This window comes from Lupinus angustifolius, chromosome LG11 (genome assembly GCF_001865875.1).
Source record: "Lupinus angustifolius cultivar Tanjil chromosome LG11, LupAngTanjil_v1.0, whole genome shotgun sequence".
NCBI classification, from domain to species: Eukaryota; Viridiplantae; Streptophyta; class Magnoliopsida; order Fabales; family Fabaceae; genus Lupinus; species Lupinus angustifolius.
The window spans coordinates 22,517,811-22,537,368 of record NC_032019.1 but is presented as its reverse complement, the minus strand read 5'-3'; the positions used below and the strand labels follow the sequence as shown (position 1 = coordinate 22,537,368).

General features: G+C 32.3%; 1 protein-coding gene and 1 pseudogene across 3 annotated transcripts; both read left to right on the top strand.

Annotated features, from left to right (window-relative positions):
- On the top strand, nt 348-5,079 carry LOC109359353 (interactor of constitutive active ROPs 2, chloroplastic-like). 3 transcript variants are annotated; one of them, XM_019603984.1, is made up of 5 exons: nt 348-529; nt 1,840-1,945; nt 2,554-2,737; nt 3,012-4,706; nt 4,790-5,079. In XM_019603984.1, the coding sequence occupies exons 2-4, from the start codon at nt 1,926-1,928 to the stop codon at nt 4,686-4,688; spliced, it is 1,881 nt and encodes a 626-aa protein (XP_019459529.1). In that variant the 5' UTR covers nt 348-529; nt 1,840-1,925; the 3' UTR covers nt 4,689-4,706; nt 4,790-5,079. The 3 variants fall into 3 exon arrangements, with proteins under 3 accessions (XP_019459529.1, XP_019459528.1, XP_019459527.1); XM_019603983.1 differs by lacking the exons at nt 348-529; nt 1,840-1,945 and having other exon boundaries at nt 2,452-2,737; nt 3,018-4,706; XM_019603982.1 differs by lacking the exons at nt 348-529; nt 1,840-1,945 and having other exon boundaries at nt 2,452-2,737.
- LOC109359286 lies at nt 14,679-16,346 on the top strand (annotated as a pseudogene).

Below are 19,558 nucleotides of genomic sequence, written 5' to 3'. Positions count from 1 at the left end.
GATATATACTAAGTGTTCTTATTTCTCACGATAGCACATTATTTTCACCTGAGTAGATCTCTTTAGGTATATATCATTATCTATATCATTATAAGATAATGATAATGTATCATCCATAAGAATATTTGGTAGAAAAGTAAATTATTCTAGTGTATTCCTTTAATTTTAAACAAAACAAATAAATATGACAAATACAATATAAATAATTGGTTGATAATGTCAATATTAATCAATATAATTATTTTTTGTTCAGTTTTGATTACTTTGTTATATGGTGAGAGAAAATAATTATAAAATAAAATTAAGAAATGAATTGAAAGGTATAAAAATAATGAACAATTTTATTAATAGAAACAAGGAAAATCTAACCATTTAATGATTTTTGTAAAATAAAGAACAGAGTAGTGCCGTCTTCACTGACACATAACGAGACAGTGACAAACACTGAAAAGGAGAGAGGGAAAGTGAGAAAATCTTAGCTACCTTCTTCCACAAACACCTTCACCCTTGGATCATTACTCCATTAACTGTAAGAATAATACTAAGAGTTTATTTACTTTGTTTCATGCTTGTATAGTTGTTTTCTTCAGCTTTTGCCATTTCTTATTGGTTACTCTTTTTACTTGTTTCATCCTGCGTTATAACTCATATTTGCTTGCAAATTTTGAACTTTTTCTTTTGGGTGTGGTGTATAATACAGTTCTGACTTAAGTTGCACTGTTAGTCACTGCATTTGTTTCCTCCATGGAGAAAACCTGACATTTTATGCCTACTGTGTGTTTTAAGATTGGGAGATGAGGAGGATCAATCACATGCTTTTGATGTGTTTGGGCATTTGCTATGCACAAAATTCTGTTTTTTTTATTTTTTATTCTGACTTTTTTTTCTCTGCTTGTTTTCTGTTTAATAACAAGCTAGCAACACTTCGGGAGTTTTCTATTTTTTTTGTACTACCAATGGTATCCCCTCACCCTTTTGGGTAAGGAATTCCTTTTGGGGTTGCGGCTGCCCCTCCTAATGAGTGTCGCTCATAGGAGTCGAACCCTTATCTTTTGGTCATCTTGGGATCTAGCGAGACCTTATACCACTAGACCAACACCTTATTTGTGGTGAGTTTTCTATTTGAAAACAACATTTTGATTTGAAGGGATTTATTTATTTTTGTTTTCTCTGTTTTTTCTGGGTATATTTTACTATTCTTTTGGATCAGTGTGATTTGGTCTCAGACTGCATGTAGATCTTGGGTTTTCCCTCTCATGGGATGTTTGAAGTTTGTACCTTTCCTTCAGTTTTCACACTGAATGGAAAATGGGGCCATAAAATCTGCTTCTACGTTTAATTGCTACACATGCATTCTTCCATGTTTAATAGCTTCTGGAAGTTTCTTATTAGCAAACATGGTTTATGGGTTTTTGTTGCAGCAAAGAAACTTGATCTTCTTTTGTCTAAAGAGCTATGAATTTCATGTTTTCATTGACCACATATTAGTGCAATGGGGTTGTTGTCATTACGTTTATCGTTGGTCCGTGATTGCTCAAGTGTACTGAAGTAAAAAGAAGGGAAGGTCTAAAGAAAGTTGAAACAGTGGGAAAATGGTTTTCCATCAATGATAATCTACTAATTATTTTTATGTTATTTAATTGGTTTTTTTACTTGTTGTGTTTTGGACTTGGTAGTTGGTAGTGGAGTTAGTTTACTTGAAGTTTCTTTGAAGGGATTATATGTGGTTTGTTTGTTAAGTTTGAATCCTGATCTTTGGTGATTATCTGCTGCAAAGTGCAAGCTAACTCTTATAAGACTTATAAATCATACTCCTTATTGTCTTTATTTCTTTCTCAGGTTACTATTGCAAAAAGTGTTGTGGGTTAGGAGCTTTCAAACAGAGGTCTTTCAGTTTGCTTCTTTATCACCTCCGATATTAAAATATGCAAACACCGAAAGCAAGGTAAGATTGTCCTTATGTAACACTTTTGCAACATTCCTTCTTTTATGCTGTGCCAAGAAGAATGAGACATGCATGAATTTTATTATATCTATTATGACTGGTTGTGAAATTTTAGGCTTTTTCCTTTGCGAAGAAATCTGATTTTTTTAATATTTTAAGTTGGAGCTTACTCCTAATGAATCATAGTACAGTAAGTCTTTTCAAACAAATTATATATAATTATTTCTGGGATCTATGTTAGGGATGAATCACTACCTTTTATGTATTATCTTTAGATATATGATTCAAAGTTGTTTCTGAGCATATTTGTTTAATTTGAGGTGTTTGGTGAACTCTTTACGATCATATATTGCGTTAAGCCTGTTCTGACTAGTTATAATAGGATAACTAGTAAATGGCTTTATATCGATAGCTTTTCGTATTGTTTCTCCCCCACGTATATCGATAGCTTTTGTTGTGTGATACTATATTCTGAAATTTCGAAAAGGGACCCTGTAAGCGAACTAAACATCACTTGACTATCATGCTGTTCTATCTCACTATGCTTTTTTATTTGCATTCTACATTTGTATATGAATGTTGATTGTCATATGGTTGACTGTGATCAGAAGTGGTACTTCCGAAGCCCCTGAAAGGAAATCTTTTGCAAATCCTAGGACTGCTCGCCGTTTGAAATTACCGAGTTCTGATTTTGGCTCAATCTCCTCTCCAAACCCAGCAAGTAAGACTCCAAGAGTTAGGACCCCAAAGGTCATTGAATCCAAGTCATCACCACGAAGTATAATACCTGAGGTATTTTAACTTTCTCCCTCGTCAGAGTTACCGTGTAGTAAATATGAAGTAGGAGCCATTCTGGCTATTGGTAATCTTGTAGATGTTAGATACTAAAATTATAATCTTTCTTCATTAATCTGTTATGTATATAAAATCAAAAGTATTTAAATTATTTCTAATTGTTTTTAATTATGTAATCTATTCTGAAGAACTTATTCTGATCAAAAGTATTTAAAGATGAAGAACATATTAGTATAAAATCAAAAGTAATTCTTTATCCTTTGGCTTCTAGAAAAAGCGACCATGTAGGGTCCAGGAATTGGAGTCACAGCTTGCTCAACTTCAGGAGGATCTAAAGAGAGCTAAGGACCAACTTAACTCATCCGAGTCATGGAAGAACAAAGCGCAACAGGAGGCTGGAGAGGCAAAGAAGCGGCTCTTAGCAATTTCGAAAGATCTGGAGGAATCCCAGCAACAGCTTATTGAACTATCTAGCTCTGAAGAAGAACGGCTTCAAGAGCTCTGTAAAATTTCTCAGGATCGAGATCTTTCCTGGCAATCTGAACTAGATGCTGTCCAGAAGCAGCATGCAATGGATTCAGCTGGTTTAGTATCTGCCACAAACGAAATCCAGAAACTGAAAATTCAGCTTGAAAGGGTACGTGAATCTGAAGCTACTCAGATTAACAATGCAGAGTCAGCATATAATGAGATCCAGGACTTGAGGGTGGAACTTGATGTAACTCTCTCTTTAGTGGAAAAGCTGAAAATTGAGGTAAGAGATTGCGACGACTCTGAATCCCGATCTTTGGAAGTACACGGTAAAACTCAAATGCAACTGGAAACAGCAAATAAGATTGTGGAAATGCTCGAGTTAGAAGCTATGAAAGCATCTGAAGTTTACAAATCCTTAGCCTTAGAGTTGGAGCAATCAAGAGCTCTAATAAAATCATTGGAGGAACTGGCGAGCAAACTCCAGGCTAATATGGTTAGTGGTGCTAACCAAGATTCATCAGGTCCCACCGATGAAACAGGACTTCCACTGGATAATATGGAAAACGAGGAGATAAATCAGCTCAAATCTGAGCTTGTCTCTGCCAAATCTGAAGTTGGGCAATTAAAATCTGCATTGGAGGTTGCTGAGGGAAGATACCAACAAGAGTGTATCCAGAGCACAATACAGATTAGAAGTGCTTATGAACAACTGGATCATACAAAATCGGAATCTAGTCAGAGACAGGCTGAATTTTATGAGGAATTGAAGAGAGCTGCAGCTAATATTGAAGAACTAAAGGCAGCCCTCGTGTACAAGGAATCTCAGTTGCAGGGTGTGTCGGAGGAAAATGAGGGGCTCAAGTCTAGGATCAAGCAAATTAGTCATCATACAGAAAGAGAATATGAACTTCTGGTGGAGCAAAAAGAATTGCATGATGATATAGCTGATTTGAATGCAAGACTATTGGACAGAGAGACGGAGTTGCAAAACCTAACTGAGGAAAACAACTCACTAAAGATGGAAATAAAGAAACAGGAGTTGGAGAAGAATAAAATTAGTGATAAGGCTGTTGCTTCGGCTGATGCAGCAAGGGCTGCAGAGTACGAGGCATTGATGAAACTCGGCTACACAACTGAAGAAGCTGATAAAAGTAACAGAAGACTAGCACAGGTAACTGAGCAGTTAGATGCTGCGCAGGCTGTGAATTATGAGTTAGAGGCTGAGTTAAGGAGATTGAAAGTGCAGTCAGACCAATGGAGAAAAGCAGCTGAAGCAGCTGCCGCTATGCTTTCTACCGGAAACAATGTGAAGCTTGTGGAGAAAACAGGTTCACTTGACAGTAGCTACAACGACAACTACAATTATATCAATGGCAAAATTATTTCACCTGATTCAGAAGTTGATGAGTCGCCCAAGAAGAAAAACACAAACATGTTAAAGAAGATTGGAGTGCTATGGAAGAAGAATCATTAATAGATGGATATATGTCAGGTACTGTATCACACACTCATTCCATAAGCAAATAGTTCAACTTATATGTTCATTAATTATACTTGTGTTTTTTGTTATATCAGGTACTTTTCTGGTTTGTTCACCATTCAAGCCGTCCTCGGGGAACATCGGTTTCAAGAAATTCCTGCAAATGCTTGTGAAGATACATTGAAACTGCTGATATTCAGTGATTCCAGTTCCCCAACTTGCTGCATAATTCAGTTTTGTGATGTTGCAGTCAGTGTTAAATGTATTTGTTCTTTCTGCAAATTTTAGTGTCGGAACGTTCCTGGTAAGTAGTTTTAGAGGGCAAACTGGGGGAAAATTGTTTCTATCATGTTATTTGAGACTAGGGTGGCAATTGGATGGATTTGGATGAATTTGGATGATGGATAGAAAATTATCCACCAATCCATATAAATTCATTACATCACATTTTTAAATTATCCAATCCATTCATATTCATTCAATGGATTTCAATCCATCCATTCTATCCATGTATTCATTTTAATGGATTGGGTGGATATTCAACTTATTTTTTTTTATTTTAAGAAAACAATTTTAATAAAGCAATTTGAAGAAAAAATATTCTTTTAAAAATTATTATTTAATAAATCATTTTTAAATATTAATTTTAAAAAAAATTAAAAAGTGTTTTTTTTTTAAATATTCTTAAAAAGTGATTTCTTTTAAAAAAACACATTTTAAAAAATATTTTTCTTAACAAACACTTTTAAAAATTGCTTTTTTTGATAAACACTTCTAAAAAGGTGAATTTGTGAAGTTTTTTTATAAATACTCTTATTGGCAAGAATCTCTGGTGCAATATAATTGGTAGGGGATAAAAGTTTGGTTCGGTTTTTGACGCAATTTAGTGACTGAACCTAACACGAAGATACGGTTCGGTTCTACTCGATTAACCACAAATTTTATTTAGGCACCAAACCGAACCATTCATTAGCGGTTCGATTTTTTAACTTATTTCAAGAAAATCCTTATGAAATAGATGAACAAAATTTGCAAGGTATAGAGTCAACTAAATGAATACTAAACACATCAATAATAAAGTATTTAATATTCTCTCTAGTAAAACAATAATAATTCAACATCTCAACGCACTACAAACTTGAAATTTTAGTCCACAAAATCTTCAACAATGTCCAACAAAATTTAAGAATGACAAACTTGGTACCAATATTTTAGTCAAACAGTAATACCTAATACTCCACATTATTAGTAATGTCCTCAAGTTCTTCCTTTATTTTCTTTTAGTTCTTTAATTTTTTTATTTATTTAATTTCATCTATGAATATTGACAAAATGTATACTAGTTTTTTAGTTTTTTTTTTATCTTCTCAATGGATAATAGATATTTAGGTTTGTTTAGTAATTAATTTTTTCTATTTGCATCTTATTTATAGCCTATATGTATTAATAATTCTAAATTCTTAATCATATTTTATCTTCTAACTTTAAAGCTTAACCATTCAAATATAAAATGAAATTAGTTTTTAATATGCGGTTCAATTCTAATGGTTCCAAAATTTATAAGACCGTGAATCGAATCAAACTTAAATGGTTATAAATAAAAAAACTAAACTGAACCGTGGAGCTGAACCGAACCAAACTTATGGTTATAAATAAATGGTTATAAACTTATGGTTTGGTTCGGTTCGGTTTCAGGTTTAAACCGGAACCACTTACACTTCTAATAATTGGGACTTCCATAACTTACATGCATTAGTCCATCATCCTGGAGTATTTCATTTTGTTATTATATTATCACATTAGTCAATAACAAAAATTATATATTTATACTTTACATTAAGATGTTGGGGTAAAACATTAAGGTCGAAATCGTTTATACTTTTTTGATAAACACTTTTTTAAATCACAATTGTAATTTTCAACTTTTGTAAAATGTGTGGAATTTTGCTTAGAAAGGTGAGAGAGATTTTTTATATTAATATGGAAATAATTAGAAAAAAATTTGTTTTTATTTTTATTTTTTAGATGGATTGGGTATCCATCCAAATGGATATACCCATGAATATCGATTGGATATAATGGATCAAATCCATCTATTGTCAACACTATCCATTGGATTATATCCATTTAAATCCATTAATTCTAACGGGTGAATTTAGATAAATTTAATTTGGATAGACTTTGGATTTTGAATAATTTTACCACCCCTATTTGAGACTAATGCCACTATTGTTTCCTAGGTAACTTTCAATGACTTATTTATCCATTATTTTTCATTTATTAGAGATCTTACATGCATTTCTTTATCTTATGGTGCTATTGATTACTTTTAGTTCTTTTTCCTGTTAAATAAAGGTTAAAATTAAAAGGTATATGATTGGTGATTAACGAAGTGCTTCACTAATATGGTACTAAGGTTGTTTCCTTGTCAATGGGTTTGATTAATTGTTTGTAGCACAATTAGTTAAATCAACTGTTTTTTAAATGCTGATTCTTAAATTTTTTGAATATGTAATAAAAATCGAACCAGAGGCACCCAACACTTGTTGGCTTGTATGTTATGCAATATTCAATTCTGAAATCGTGTTTTGCAATTTTGTTTGTACATCTCTTAACAATTTTGTGTAATAGCAAAGTAGTAATATTTTGTAGCTAAACTTTTTATCTTATTAATACATCATTGGATATTTGTATATTAATTATTAATGGGATAAATTTTTCATAAATAAATTGTGGATGATATATGAACGCTTAAAAGACTTTTAATCATTGATATACACTTAATAAACTATACCAAGAAAATTAAGTAGACAAACATAGAGGCTAAGTGTCAAAATGTGTTGGGTCTATTTGATAGGTTTTTCAAAGCCTGAAATATCATAGGATATGGGTATTTTATTAGGTATATTTTATTAAAATTGTATTTTTTATTCTGGAACAACTAGACTATTTCAGAAGGGGATTGGATCTAGCTTATCTAATCGTGTTTGTGCTACCATTTTTTTTCATTTTTGGGGATATATAGTTTAATAATGAGCATTCATAAAATTGGTACCAAATGTCTTGACATTATTTTGGACATAACAAATACCTCACCATTGATTGGATTATTACAATTAACTCTTTGACTCGGCACATAATTTAAATTTTCTTGCCGGACTGTGAATTTAGATAAATTTAATTTGGATAGACTTTGGATTTTGAATAATTTTACCACCCCTATTTGAGACTAATGCCACTATTGTTTCCTAGGTAACTTTCAATGACTTATTTATCCATTATTTTTCATTTATTAGAGATCTTACATGCATTTCTTTATCTTATGGTGCTATTGATTACTTTTAGTTCTTTTTCCTGTTAAATAAAGGTTAAAATTAAAAGGTATATGATTGGTGATTAACGAAGTGCTTCACTAATATGGTACTAAGGTTGTTTCCTTGTCAATGGGTTTGATTAATTGTTTGTAGCACAATTAGTTAAATCAACTGTTTTTTAAATGCTGATTCTTAAATTTTTTGAATATGTAATAAAAATCGAACCAGAGGCACCCAACACTTGTTGGCTTGTATGTTATGCAATATTCAATTCTGAAATCGTGTTTTGCAATTTTGTTTGTACATCTCTTAACAATTTTGTGTAATAGCAAAGTAGTAATATTTTGTAGCTAAACTTTTTATCTTATTAATACATCATTGGATATTTGTATATTAATTATTAATGGGATAAATTTTTCATAAATAAATTGTGGATGATATATGAACGCTTAAAAGACTTTTAATCATTGATATACACTTAATAAACTATACCAAGAAAATTAAGTAGACAAACATAGAGGCTAAGTGTCAAAATGTGTTGGGTCTATTTGATAGGTTTTTCAAAGCCTGAAATATCATAGGATATGGGTATTTTATTAGGTATATTTTATTAAAATTGTATTTTTTATTCTGGAACAACTAGACTATTTCAGAAGGGGATTGGATCTAGCTTATCTAATCGTGTTTGTGCTACCATTTTTTTTCATTTTTGGGGATATATAGTTTAATAATGAGCATTCATAAAATTGGTACCAAATGTCTTGACATTATTTTGGACATAACAAATACCTCACCATTGATTGGATTATTACAATTAACTCTTTGACTCGGCACATAATTTAAATTTTCTTGCCGGACTTCACAAGTTGAATCTGCCTTCTAGATGGACTATAGTTGCCCTCTATTGCAAGTTGTATGTGAATTTTGCATTAATGACTTGTAAATTATCTTAATAATTTTATGAAGGTAAATATATACATAGTATGAGTAATATATTTTTAATATACTCTTTATAAAACATTTTTTAACAAAGTAGTTGCGTTAACAAACTGATTTTGGTTCAAGTGGTACATGTTTGATTCTCCTTGAGCAAGGTTTCGGGTTCAAGTTTTATGGATATAAAAAACACCCACTGGGAGAAAGTTAGCTCCACATACTTAAGGATATTCCAGACTCGGACAGATTGTTTCCAATACGAGGATATATGTGAGAAACAAAAAAAAAGTAATTATGTTAAAGAAATTATATTAAAAAAAAGTTTAAAGGCATCTAAAATTTAAATAATTTTTCTAATGTTAATCAAGTCAAACTGTCATAATACATAGCTCATTTAGGATAAGTTTGAGATGCAATTTGATATACATCAGTTATAATATGACTTTTCAGTCCAGCTTGATTTAACTCTAGCCTTTAACGAGCTTAACACAAACTCATTAAGGTATCTTTTTGACATGTATTTTTATACAGGAGCAGGAAAATTTTCAAAAAGAAAGGGGCCTTTGGCCCAAGTGAACCACACTCATAGGCCCAATCATTGGAACAATTTTCAGAGATTTTTCCAAAAGGAAATGATGGGATCACACTTCAAGAGTTACAAGTCCAAGAATCACCTTTGTTGATCAATAACAATTTTGTCAATAAGCCATTAGTGGCTTCAATTAGTGTGGTTCTATAGCAAAAGTTTGGTTTTAAAACTTGGTTTTTGGAAAGCATGTGTGATTCACCTCCTTCTATTGTTGATGTTGATCATGCAACTAAGAAATTTGTATCTAGTTGGGGGGAGATTAAGAGAGGCAAAGAGAACTTGCTCGAGCTTAATCAAGAACAAGTTTCAATGACAACATGGAAGTTATGATAGATTTTGAAATATGAAGTATGTGACATTTAGTCAATGTTGTTTTCGACAATGATTTAGAATTTGGTAATTATGTGAAAGGAGAAAGGAGAATGGAGGCGAGTGATTTTGCATATTTTAGACATTCTTTATGAAAAAGAAACTAACTCCAACATCAAAAATGCCTTTTTTTCACGCACTAAAGGACCTGAAAGCAAATCTGCAATTCCAATTTGGGCTGCTTCACATAGAAAAGGCAACGAGGAATTACATTAGAGATTGACCGATGTCTATATTGCATTTAATGAAGAGAAATTAAGATGCCATTGGTGATTGATACAAAACTCAAAAAATGAGAGAAAGTGAGACGCAAGCATGAATGTTCTGAATAGAACCTAACATAAACTCTTTATTCCTTATGCATTTATATTCTTCAATCAAAATTATATTCATCATTCTAAAACTTGCGTTTATATTCACTCACTAAGCGAAAGAAAATATTTGCATCTGAGTGTATTTTTTTGTAACTAAAATAAACAAATGTAATATAAGAAATTGTTTAAATGTGTTCACCAACTTTTTTAAGAAGGTTTTGAAAAATTATAAGCAATTTAGATGATTAATTCATATTTTTCACAGAACTAAAATCAGACAACTAACTTGTCTTTTAACAAAGTATATTATATATATATATATATTTCAAAAACAAATTTGATATCTAGAATATCCACTCTTCAATTGAAAAGTTTTTATGATGGATAAATTTTCAATTAGTGAGTTAAGGAGTAATATAGAAAATAAGCTATATACTAGTTCACTCAATTGACATGCACGACTAACTTCTCGTGAGAATCAAATTTCCACTATAATCAATACAAGATTGCAAAGCAAGTATTTTTTGCATTTTCATGCTTAATAGATGTTAATATTTTTTGAACATCTAGTCCCTACTCAGTACTAAAACATTGGTTTCATATTTAAAATTAGCTAATATTTTTTTGAACATCTATCTTCTCTATGCTCAATATTAAAACATTTGGTTTGGTAATTAAAATTAGAAGTCGCAAGCCTTTTCGAACCACAATAAAAAGTAGAATAAATATGAAGATATAAAGATCTCTTATTATACAGCATATGCTTGAATAATATTATCTAAAAAATCCTTAACAGTATATTACATTTTCTGATTCGATTAAATTGTTGGACATCATACAATACATTTTTCGATTTGCCAGCTTAGCTATCATTACATTACCTAAGAAAACCAAAAAAGGTAGATAGGCTACAGGATTTGTGAACTAATCTCAATATTTATAATAAAGTTTAAAATTTATGTACAAAAAAACTTTATATTGTCGGCATATTATCAATGTTGGGTCTGGGCTCCCTTCCTATATGGAGAAAGACTTAGTTGGGCAAAACTCACGTATCTCACTTAATCTAATAGATAGAGGTCATATGTGGCAAGGGTGTGCAGGCAATTTATGTAAAAATAGGCAATTGAAAAGTGTGAGAGAAGATAAGAAAACTCAACCCGCAGGAACTCCGAGCAGCCGTGGGAAATTCGCGACTGCGTCTTCGTTCATCATTGGATCGGTCTGAAATTTCACAACTTATAGTACTTCATTTTGAACAGTTGGATCGGTGAGACGACGTCTAAGGTAGTAGAAATCGAGCTGTGCAGCAGCTGTTTTCCTGGTTCTCATTTACAAGCTTGTTGCTCTATTATATGTCGTATTGTTGAGCACGTTTTGTGCTGTATTTTAGAGACACTCTTGTATTCCTACTTTGATTATAGTGGAGCTTGATTGACTGGCTTGTGTCCGTGGTTTTTACTTCTCACATTGGAAAGGTTTTCCATGTTAAAATTCTGGTGTCCCTTGTGTGTTACTGCATTATTTGATATTGCTTCTTATGGATTCTAGCAAGTTGGGGAAATTATTATCCGCTGCATATACTCTATTAGAGTTTTCATTGTTATTGTGTTGAAAAAGGTTGTTGAAGACATTGATAAGATGAAGAAGACTACACCCAAGGAAGATAGTAGATTGTCTGATAATGATCCATTTTGGACGTCTATACATGATTTGGATACAGTTAAGAATAACATGATTATGTTGGTGATCAGCAACTTGGAGATGATTTAGATTTTCCCATTGATATTGGTGAAGATGAACATGAGATGTCACAAGATGAGAATCTTGGTGATGCTCTTGAACAACATCACGTTCAACTTCAGATGTCTAATAGGTGAGGAAACCATCTACCAGGTATCATTCTAATGACTATGTTGCTGTGACAGATGGAGGAGAATCTGAATATTATCATGAGGCCATGGAGAATGAAGAAAAGAAGAAGTTCAAGAGGAAATAAAGTCCTTGCATGATAATCACATTTTTTATTTGGTCAAATTGCCAAATGGAAAGAAGGTTTTGGAAAACAAGTGGATTTACAGGGTGAAGCAAAAAAGTAATTCTACATCTCCAAGGTATAAAGTCAGGTTGGTGGTTAAAGGTTTCAGACAGAGAAAAAATGTTGATTTCAGTGAGATTTTTTCTCCTGTGGTGAAGATGTCATCCATTAGAATTGTATTGAGTTTGGTTGCTACTCTTGATTTGGAGGTAGAGCAAATGGATGTAAAAACTGCTTTCCTTCGTGGTGATTTGAAGGAAGAGATTTATATGAAACAACCTGGTGGTTTTCTTGTTGAAGAGAAAAAAAAACTATGTGTGTAGGCTGAGAAAGAGTCTATATGGTTTGAAGCAGGCTCCAGGACAATGGTACAAGAAGTTTGAGTCTGTTATGTGTGAGCAAGACTACAAGAAGACTACTTCTGATCATTGTATCTTCATTAGAAAGTTTGTTGATGATGATTTTATCATCCTATTATTGTATGTTGATGACATGCTTATTGTTGGGAAAAATATTTCCATGATTGACATGTTAAAGAAGCAACTAGGCAAGTCATTTGCCATGAAAGACATGGGAGTTGCTAAGCAGTTTCTTGATATAAGAATCATGCGAGATAGGCAAGAAAAGAAACGTTGGCTGTCACAGGAACACTATATTAAGAGAGTGTTACAGAAGTTCCAGATGGAAAATGCTAAGGCGGTAAGCACTCCTCTTGCTACTAATTTTAAGTTGAGTGCTAAACAGTGTCCTTCAAATAAAGCTGAAAAATCAGAGATGCAACGAGTTCCTTATGCATCTGTTGTGGGAAGTTTGACGTATGCAATGATGTGTACAAGACCAGATATTACACATGTTGTTGGTACAATTAGTAGATTTCTGTCAAATCTAGGTAGAGAGCATTAGAATGCTGTGAAATGGATTTTGAGGTATCTTTGTGGTACTGCTAGTCTAAAGCTTTGTTTTAGAGGTGATAAACACTCTTGTTGGTTATACTGATTATGATATGGCTGAAGACATTGATTCTAGAAAGTCCACTTCAGGTTACTTGATTAAGTTTACAGGGGGAGCTGTAGCATGGCAATCCAAGTTGCAAAAGTGTGTTGCATTGCCCACTAATGAGGCAAAGTTCATTGCCATTACAAAAGCATACAAAAAGTTGCTTTGGGCGAAGAAATTGTTGCAGGAGCTTGGTTTTGTCTAAGACAAATACTTGTTATTTTGTGATAGTCAAAGTGCCGTTCATCTTGGGAAGAATTCAACTTTTCATTCTAGGTCTAAACACATTGATATGAGGTATCATTGGATACGTGATGTTTTGGATGCTAGGTTGTTGGAATTGGCTAAGGTTCATACATATGATAATGATGCTGATATGGTGACTAAGACCTTATCAAGGTGGAAGTTTGAAACTTGTTGTGAGATTGTTGATTTGGCGATTCTCTCCACATAGTTGTGAGGGGGAGATATGTTGAGTTTGGGCTCCCTTCCTATATGGAGAAAGATCCAGTTGGACAAAGCTCACTTGTCTCACTTAATATAATAGATAGAGGTCAGATGTAGCAAGGTGTGCAGACAATTTATGCAAAAAGAGGCAATTGAAAAGTGTGAGAGAAGATAAGAAAACTCAACCCGTAGGAACTCTGAGCAGTCGTGGGAAATTTGCGACTATGTCTTTCTTCACCATTGGATCGGGCTGAAATTTGGACAACAGGTTCACAACTTATAGCACTTCATTATGAACTGTTGGATCAGTGAGACAACGTCCAATGTGGTAGAAATCAAGCTGTTACAGCAACTGTTTTTCTGGTTTTTTTGTTCTCATTTTCAAGCTTGTTGCTCTGTTGTATGCCGTATTGTTGAGCACGTTTTATGCTGTATTTGGGAGACATTCTTTTATTCCTACTTTGATTATAGTGGAGCTTGATTGACTAGCTTGTGCCCGTGATTTTTACTTCTCACGCTGGGAATGTTTTCCACGTTAAAATTCTAGTGTCCCTTGTGTGTTAATTACATTATTTGATATTGCTCCTCATAAATTTTAGCAAGTCGGGGAAATTATTATCCACTGCATATACTCTATTAGAGTTTTCATTGTTAGTGTGTTCAATTTCCCATCAATCAACTAAAGTTTTATATTACTTTTATTTAAGAGTCAATAGTGATTAACATAATAGATAATTCACTAACAGTAAACTTACACTGTCAATGTATACATGTTAAATCCTTCATAATAAAAAAAGCTGAACATGTGTCATGAGTCTAAGTCTATCATTCCAAAGGTTACTTTTTGTGATTTTATAAGAAAAATATTTAATTTTTTTAAAATTATTTTTTCAAAACAATTATAACAAGCAATATTATAAAAATTAGGGTCCCAAAAACAGACCTACTGTTTTTTTTACTTTCTCCACACTACACTAACAGTATAAAATCGCAAGGCATCTCTTACTACAAAAATTAGGGTTTAGTTCTGCAGTTGCTGCTCGCTCATCCTCCATAGCCTCCCCTCCCAAGCTCTGCTCAGAACAGCGAACCGGTCACCAATATGGGATAACAAACTCTACATCACATTCTCTACAAACTTTTCCTGTTTGTATTATAAGAAAATTGACATTAGAGGATGAAATTTAATTCGTTGATTTTGGTTTACTTTCAATGAATCCGTGGATAATCGTGTCTTATTGTGGTTTTTTAGTTAACCCCATATGAAAAAATTGTGTTTTTCTATCTTGGTTCTTTTGTTTTTTTCACTGTAGGTTATAGGTTTTGTTTTCTTTCCTTTTATCATGGGTAGGGATTGTGCTATACTATTTGATTTTTAATAACGCACTCACTAGAATTCCACATTCATGGTCTTAGTTGCCTGTAAATTTTATCCGTTCTTAGTTTGAAATCTGAGTTGCTGTTTTAATTTTCTTTTCTGAGTTTGTTTGTCAGCATGAAATAAAAAGCTATAACAAGCATTTTCTTTATAAATTAACTGTGCTTATTTATACATGAAAATATTATTTGCCATTGCAGTAACTAGGAATTGTTTCATTAGATGGAAAAGCTTTAAATTAATTACATAATTACATTTCACACTCCTATTGTTTGCAAAGCACTCCCTTAATGGTTGATGTAATTTCAATCACCACTCTTTAATAAGATGTTCAGTGTTATGGTAACATAAAAAACAATGTGAAGTTAGTGTAAACAAGACAGATGAAGCTTGTAATTAAGCTAAACCTTATGGGAGATGTTAGGGCAGTCCAATTCCCTCTTCGTTGTATATTACAGCACACAATGTTGAAAATTTCATATTCTCACTTGTCTGTAGGAAGACACGTGGAATGGGAGCTGCTCGCAAGCTGAAGTCCCATCGCAGGAGGCAAAGGTGGGCCGACAAGTCATACAAGAAATCTCATCTTGGCAATGAATGGAAAAAGCCATTTGCTGGGTCATCCCATGCCAAGGGTATTGTCCTTGAAAAGATGTAAGATTAATTTAACATGATCTGTTATCTTATTATCTTTCACGAAAATATTCCAAAATCCGAGCTCATGCTAAGAAATTATTATGTTGTTCTATGTGCAGAGGTATTGAGGCTAAGCAGCCTAACTCCGCCATTCGTAAGTGCCAGGGTTCAACTCATCAAAAATGGAAAGAAGATTGCTGCTTTTGTTCCCAATGATGGTTGCTTAAACTACATTGAAGAGAATGTAAGTAATTTTTGTCCACATAACGTTGCCTGTCCTTGTTATTATGTAATGTTGGAAGTGTACTGTATTCTTTTTTCATATCTTGTTAGTTATTTTCATGGTTCATGGGTTGTTTTCTGTGTTTATAGGATGAAGTGTTGATTGCTGGATTTGGACGGAAAGGTCATGCCGTCAGAGATATTCCTGGTGTCAGATTCAAGGTTGTAAAGGTCTCTGGTGTTTCCCTCCTAGCTCTTTTCAAGGAAAAGAAGGAGAAGCCTAGATCTTAAATTTGTATTTGTGGAGTACCTCCTCTCTTTCCTTTCATTAGTTACTCTGAAAAACTATGAATCTTTTTTCAAGGTGAATGGTTTTGTGGACAATTTTTTACCTTTAATAGTCTTGTTACTGAACTTCATCAATTTACATTTTTAGTAACATATTTAAGCCTGCCCTTATGCTTCTTCTCGTTCTCTATCTATACTGTCATTGTGTTTTCTATTTCAAGAAGTACAATCAGCTTCCCCATATATGATTAACTGACGTGAGTTCCATCTACAAATAAATTTTTTATTCTTATTTGGGTCCACATATTATTTTATAATTTTATTACAAATTTTCATGAAATAAAAATAATATTTTTTTCTTACAATGACAAATATTATTTTTATTCTTATTTGGGTTTTATACATCTACTTTTTCTCACGATGATTACCTTTCCTCACTTTTCTTTGCCAGGAACAACAAGAATTTATTTTTATTTAAGAACAAAATTTAAAAAATTAGAATGACACCAGATAGAATAGAATAATTAATTATGTGTCTAACATTAAAAGTTAGTTAGTTATTAATTATATGATCGCTTAAAAAGTTATCTATATATATATTTTAATCTTAATTGTTAGTAAGATTTAATAGTTCATATTAATTGTTTTCATTTATCATAATAATAATTTTTCCTCATACTATAATTTCACATTTGGCTTCTAGTAGCATTACTCGGTCAAGTTGTTATAAAATGGTGAATACAATATAACTTTATTCTTTATAGTTTAGAACCTTTTAGTTTACACTCACTCTTAGTTTAGTGGATATTAAAAAGTTTCTAAATGAATCTTTTTGTTCTTTTGCAAATTAATCTCCACTATGAATCTTCTTATAACACTGTTTAGACATTATTGAGTTGGCTAATAGAATCTGGCATGGCCTTTTTATTTAGACTAAATAGTTTTGTCTTAACAATGTAAACCTCTTTCAATTCCACGTATCCTTAGTTAGATTTTTCTAATTCTAATAATACCTTTGTCATCTTGACCAAGGATTCCTCAAACTCTTGTAACTCTTAGAAAACAGAACCTCATTGATTAATCTTGATTGCAAAGATATGAAGAAGAAAAGAAAACAATGAAGATAAAAGCTTGAAGCTTAAACTTTTATTGAATTCCAATATATTTCAAGTGATACAATGAGAAGGAAATAACCAACTTATATAGGTTGATTTACAACAACCTACCTAACAAACTATAACAGAATTACATGAACAAAAATTACACTTAAGATACAAATCAATAAAATCCCTATAGAATAGATTCGGGTTGCTTGACAATTAAGAAACGATTGTTCAGCAACTTTCTTCAGGCTTTGGATTCGTGATTGTTGATCACATTCAGTCCAAGAAATAAGAGAATAACATTTGTCCATGTCCTTGAATTCATGACTGAAATCTGGTCCTTCATGATGCTTTAATGATGTGTGAATGTATTGAGACATAGGGAATGACTCTAATTCATGCTGAACTATTAAGCCTCTTGCCTTGACAGAAGGATTTGTGTCATGATTTACTGAGTTGGCTGAGATGGCCAAGCTTCTAACCAATGCTGCAACCTCATGCTTCCATAGCTTGTCCACCAAAGAGTCTAACTTGGAGTCTGCAATAATTGAGCCATCATGCACCATCCTGCAAGGAATCAATTCGTGAGAATGAATCAAGTTTAACAGTAACAAATCCATTAGAAACGTGTAAGCCGAAATCCCACATGAACTCTGTATATTAATATAGATGGCAGAAGAGAGTGATGTGAACACTGATGGTAGCAATAGAATGATAAGAATTTTCAGGAGGACTAGAAATGTGAGAGATAGAGTTTGTTGTTCTAAAGCAATGCACTTTTTAGAGACTAACACCACGGTTGACAAGTTTCATAATTTTTTTTCCATACAAGTCAAACTCGACATCCATATTGTAGACTTTTACTTTTGGTGCACGAACTAACATTTAGTTCACTTCGAAGCGAATTCGTTTTGTTGTTGTAGGATGAAAACCTTTTAATTTGTACCGTCGAAATAGTGAACGGCAACTTGTTCTACACAGAATTTGTTTTGGGAAAAGATAACTTCAACATGCACATAAGTCAGTTTGGGGATAACGACTTCATTGGAGAAGTCAGTCTGGACAATAACAACATGAAGTTGTCGTGCAAATTGAACACGACTTCAATATAGTTCATTTGGTTTACTCATTTTCTTACACAGTGAAGCCTTGTGTCTGAATCTGTTTTGTATTTATTTTGAAAGAAACTTATACCCTAATTTCCTCCTCGAAAACATTTCTATTTACTAACATCACAATCATAATTTTCATTTTCCATGTGGTGAATGCACCATCACAATCATAATCTTCATTTTTTATTTTTTCCATTTTCAAGGAAACTTATACCATAATTTCCTCCCAAAAAATATTTATATTCACTAACATTATAATCATAATTTTCACAATATGCATCTGATATTATCAAAATATGTATTATAATTTCTTCCTAAAAAATATTTTTATTCACTAACATCACAATCATAATTTTCATTTTCCATGTGGTGAATGCACCATCACAATAATAATCTTCATTTTTTATTTTTTCCATTTCAAGGAAACTTATACCATAATTTCCTCCTAAAAACATTTCTATGCATTAACATTATAATCATAATTTTCGCAATATGCATTTGGTAGACATTTTGTTCACTTCATAATTTTCACAATATACATTTGGTATTATCACAATATGCATTATAATTTTCTTATAAAAAACATTTCTATTCACTAACATTATAATCATAAATTCCATTTTCCATGTGATAAATGCACCATTACTTTGGAAGTTAATTTTAACTCAACCCTTCATATCTTCTCCATCAATTAGAACTTTTCCTAATAGGTCTATACATAATTCATTCCAATAAAAAAAAAGATTAACTCCAAGTGAAATATGTTCCAAAGTAATGGTGCATTCACTATTGTGATGTTAGGGAAGAAAAATGTTTTTTAGGAAGAAATTATAATGCATATTGTGATAATACCAAATGTATATTTTGAAAATTATGATTGTGATGTTGGTGAATAGAAATGTTTTTAGGAAGAAATTATGGTATACATTTCTTTGAAAAGGAAAACGAATAAAATAATAAATGAAGGAGGAAAGATTTGAGCAGGAGACTTCACTATGTAGGAAGATGAGTAAACCAAATGAATTACACTGAAGTCGTGTTCAGTTTACACGACGACTTGATGTTGTTATTGCCTAGACTGATTTCTACACTGAAGTCATTATCCCCCAAACTGACTTATGT

Bases quoted from the DNA above. Each gene is read 5' to 3' on its own strand.
- LOC109359353 (XM_019603982.1), top strand. From the start codon at position 2,522: ATGTTGATTGTCATATGGTTGACTGTGATCAGAAGTGGTACTTCCGAA. The intron at 2,738-3,011 runs GTATTTTAACTT...TTTGGCTTCTAG, and splicing joins CACGAAGTATAATACCTGAG to AAAAAGCGACCATGTAGGGT.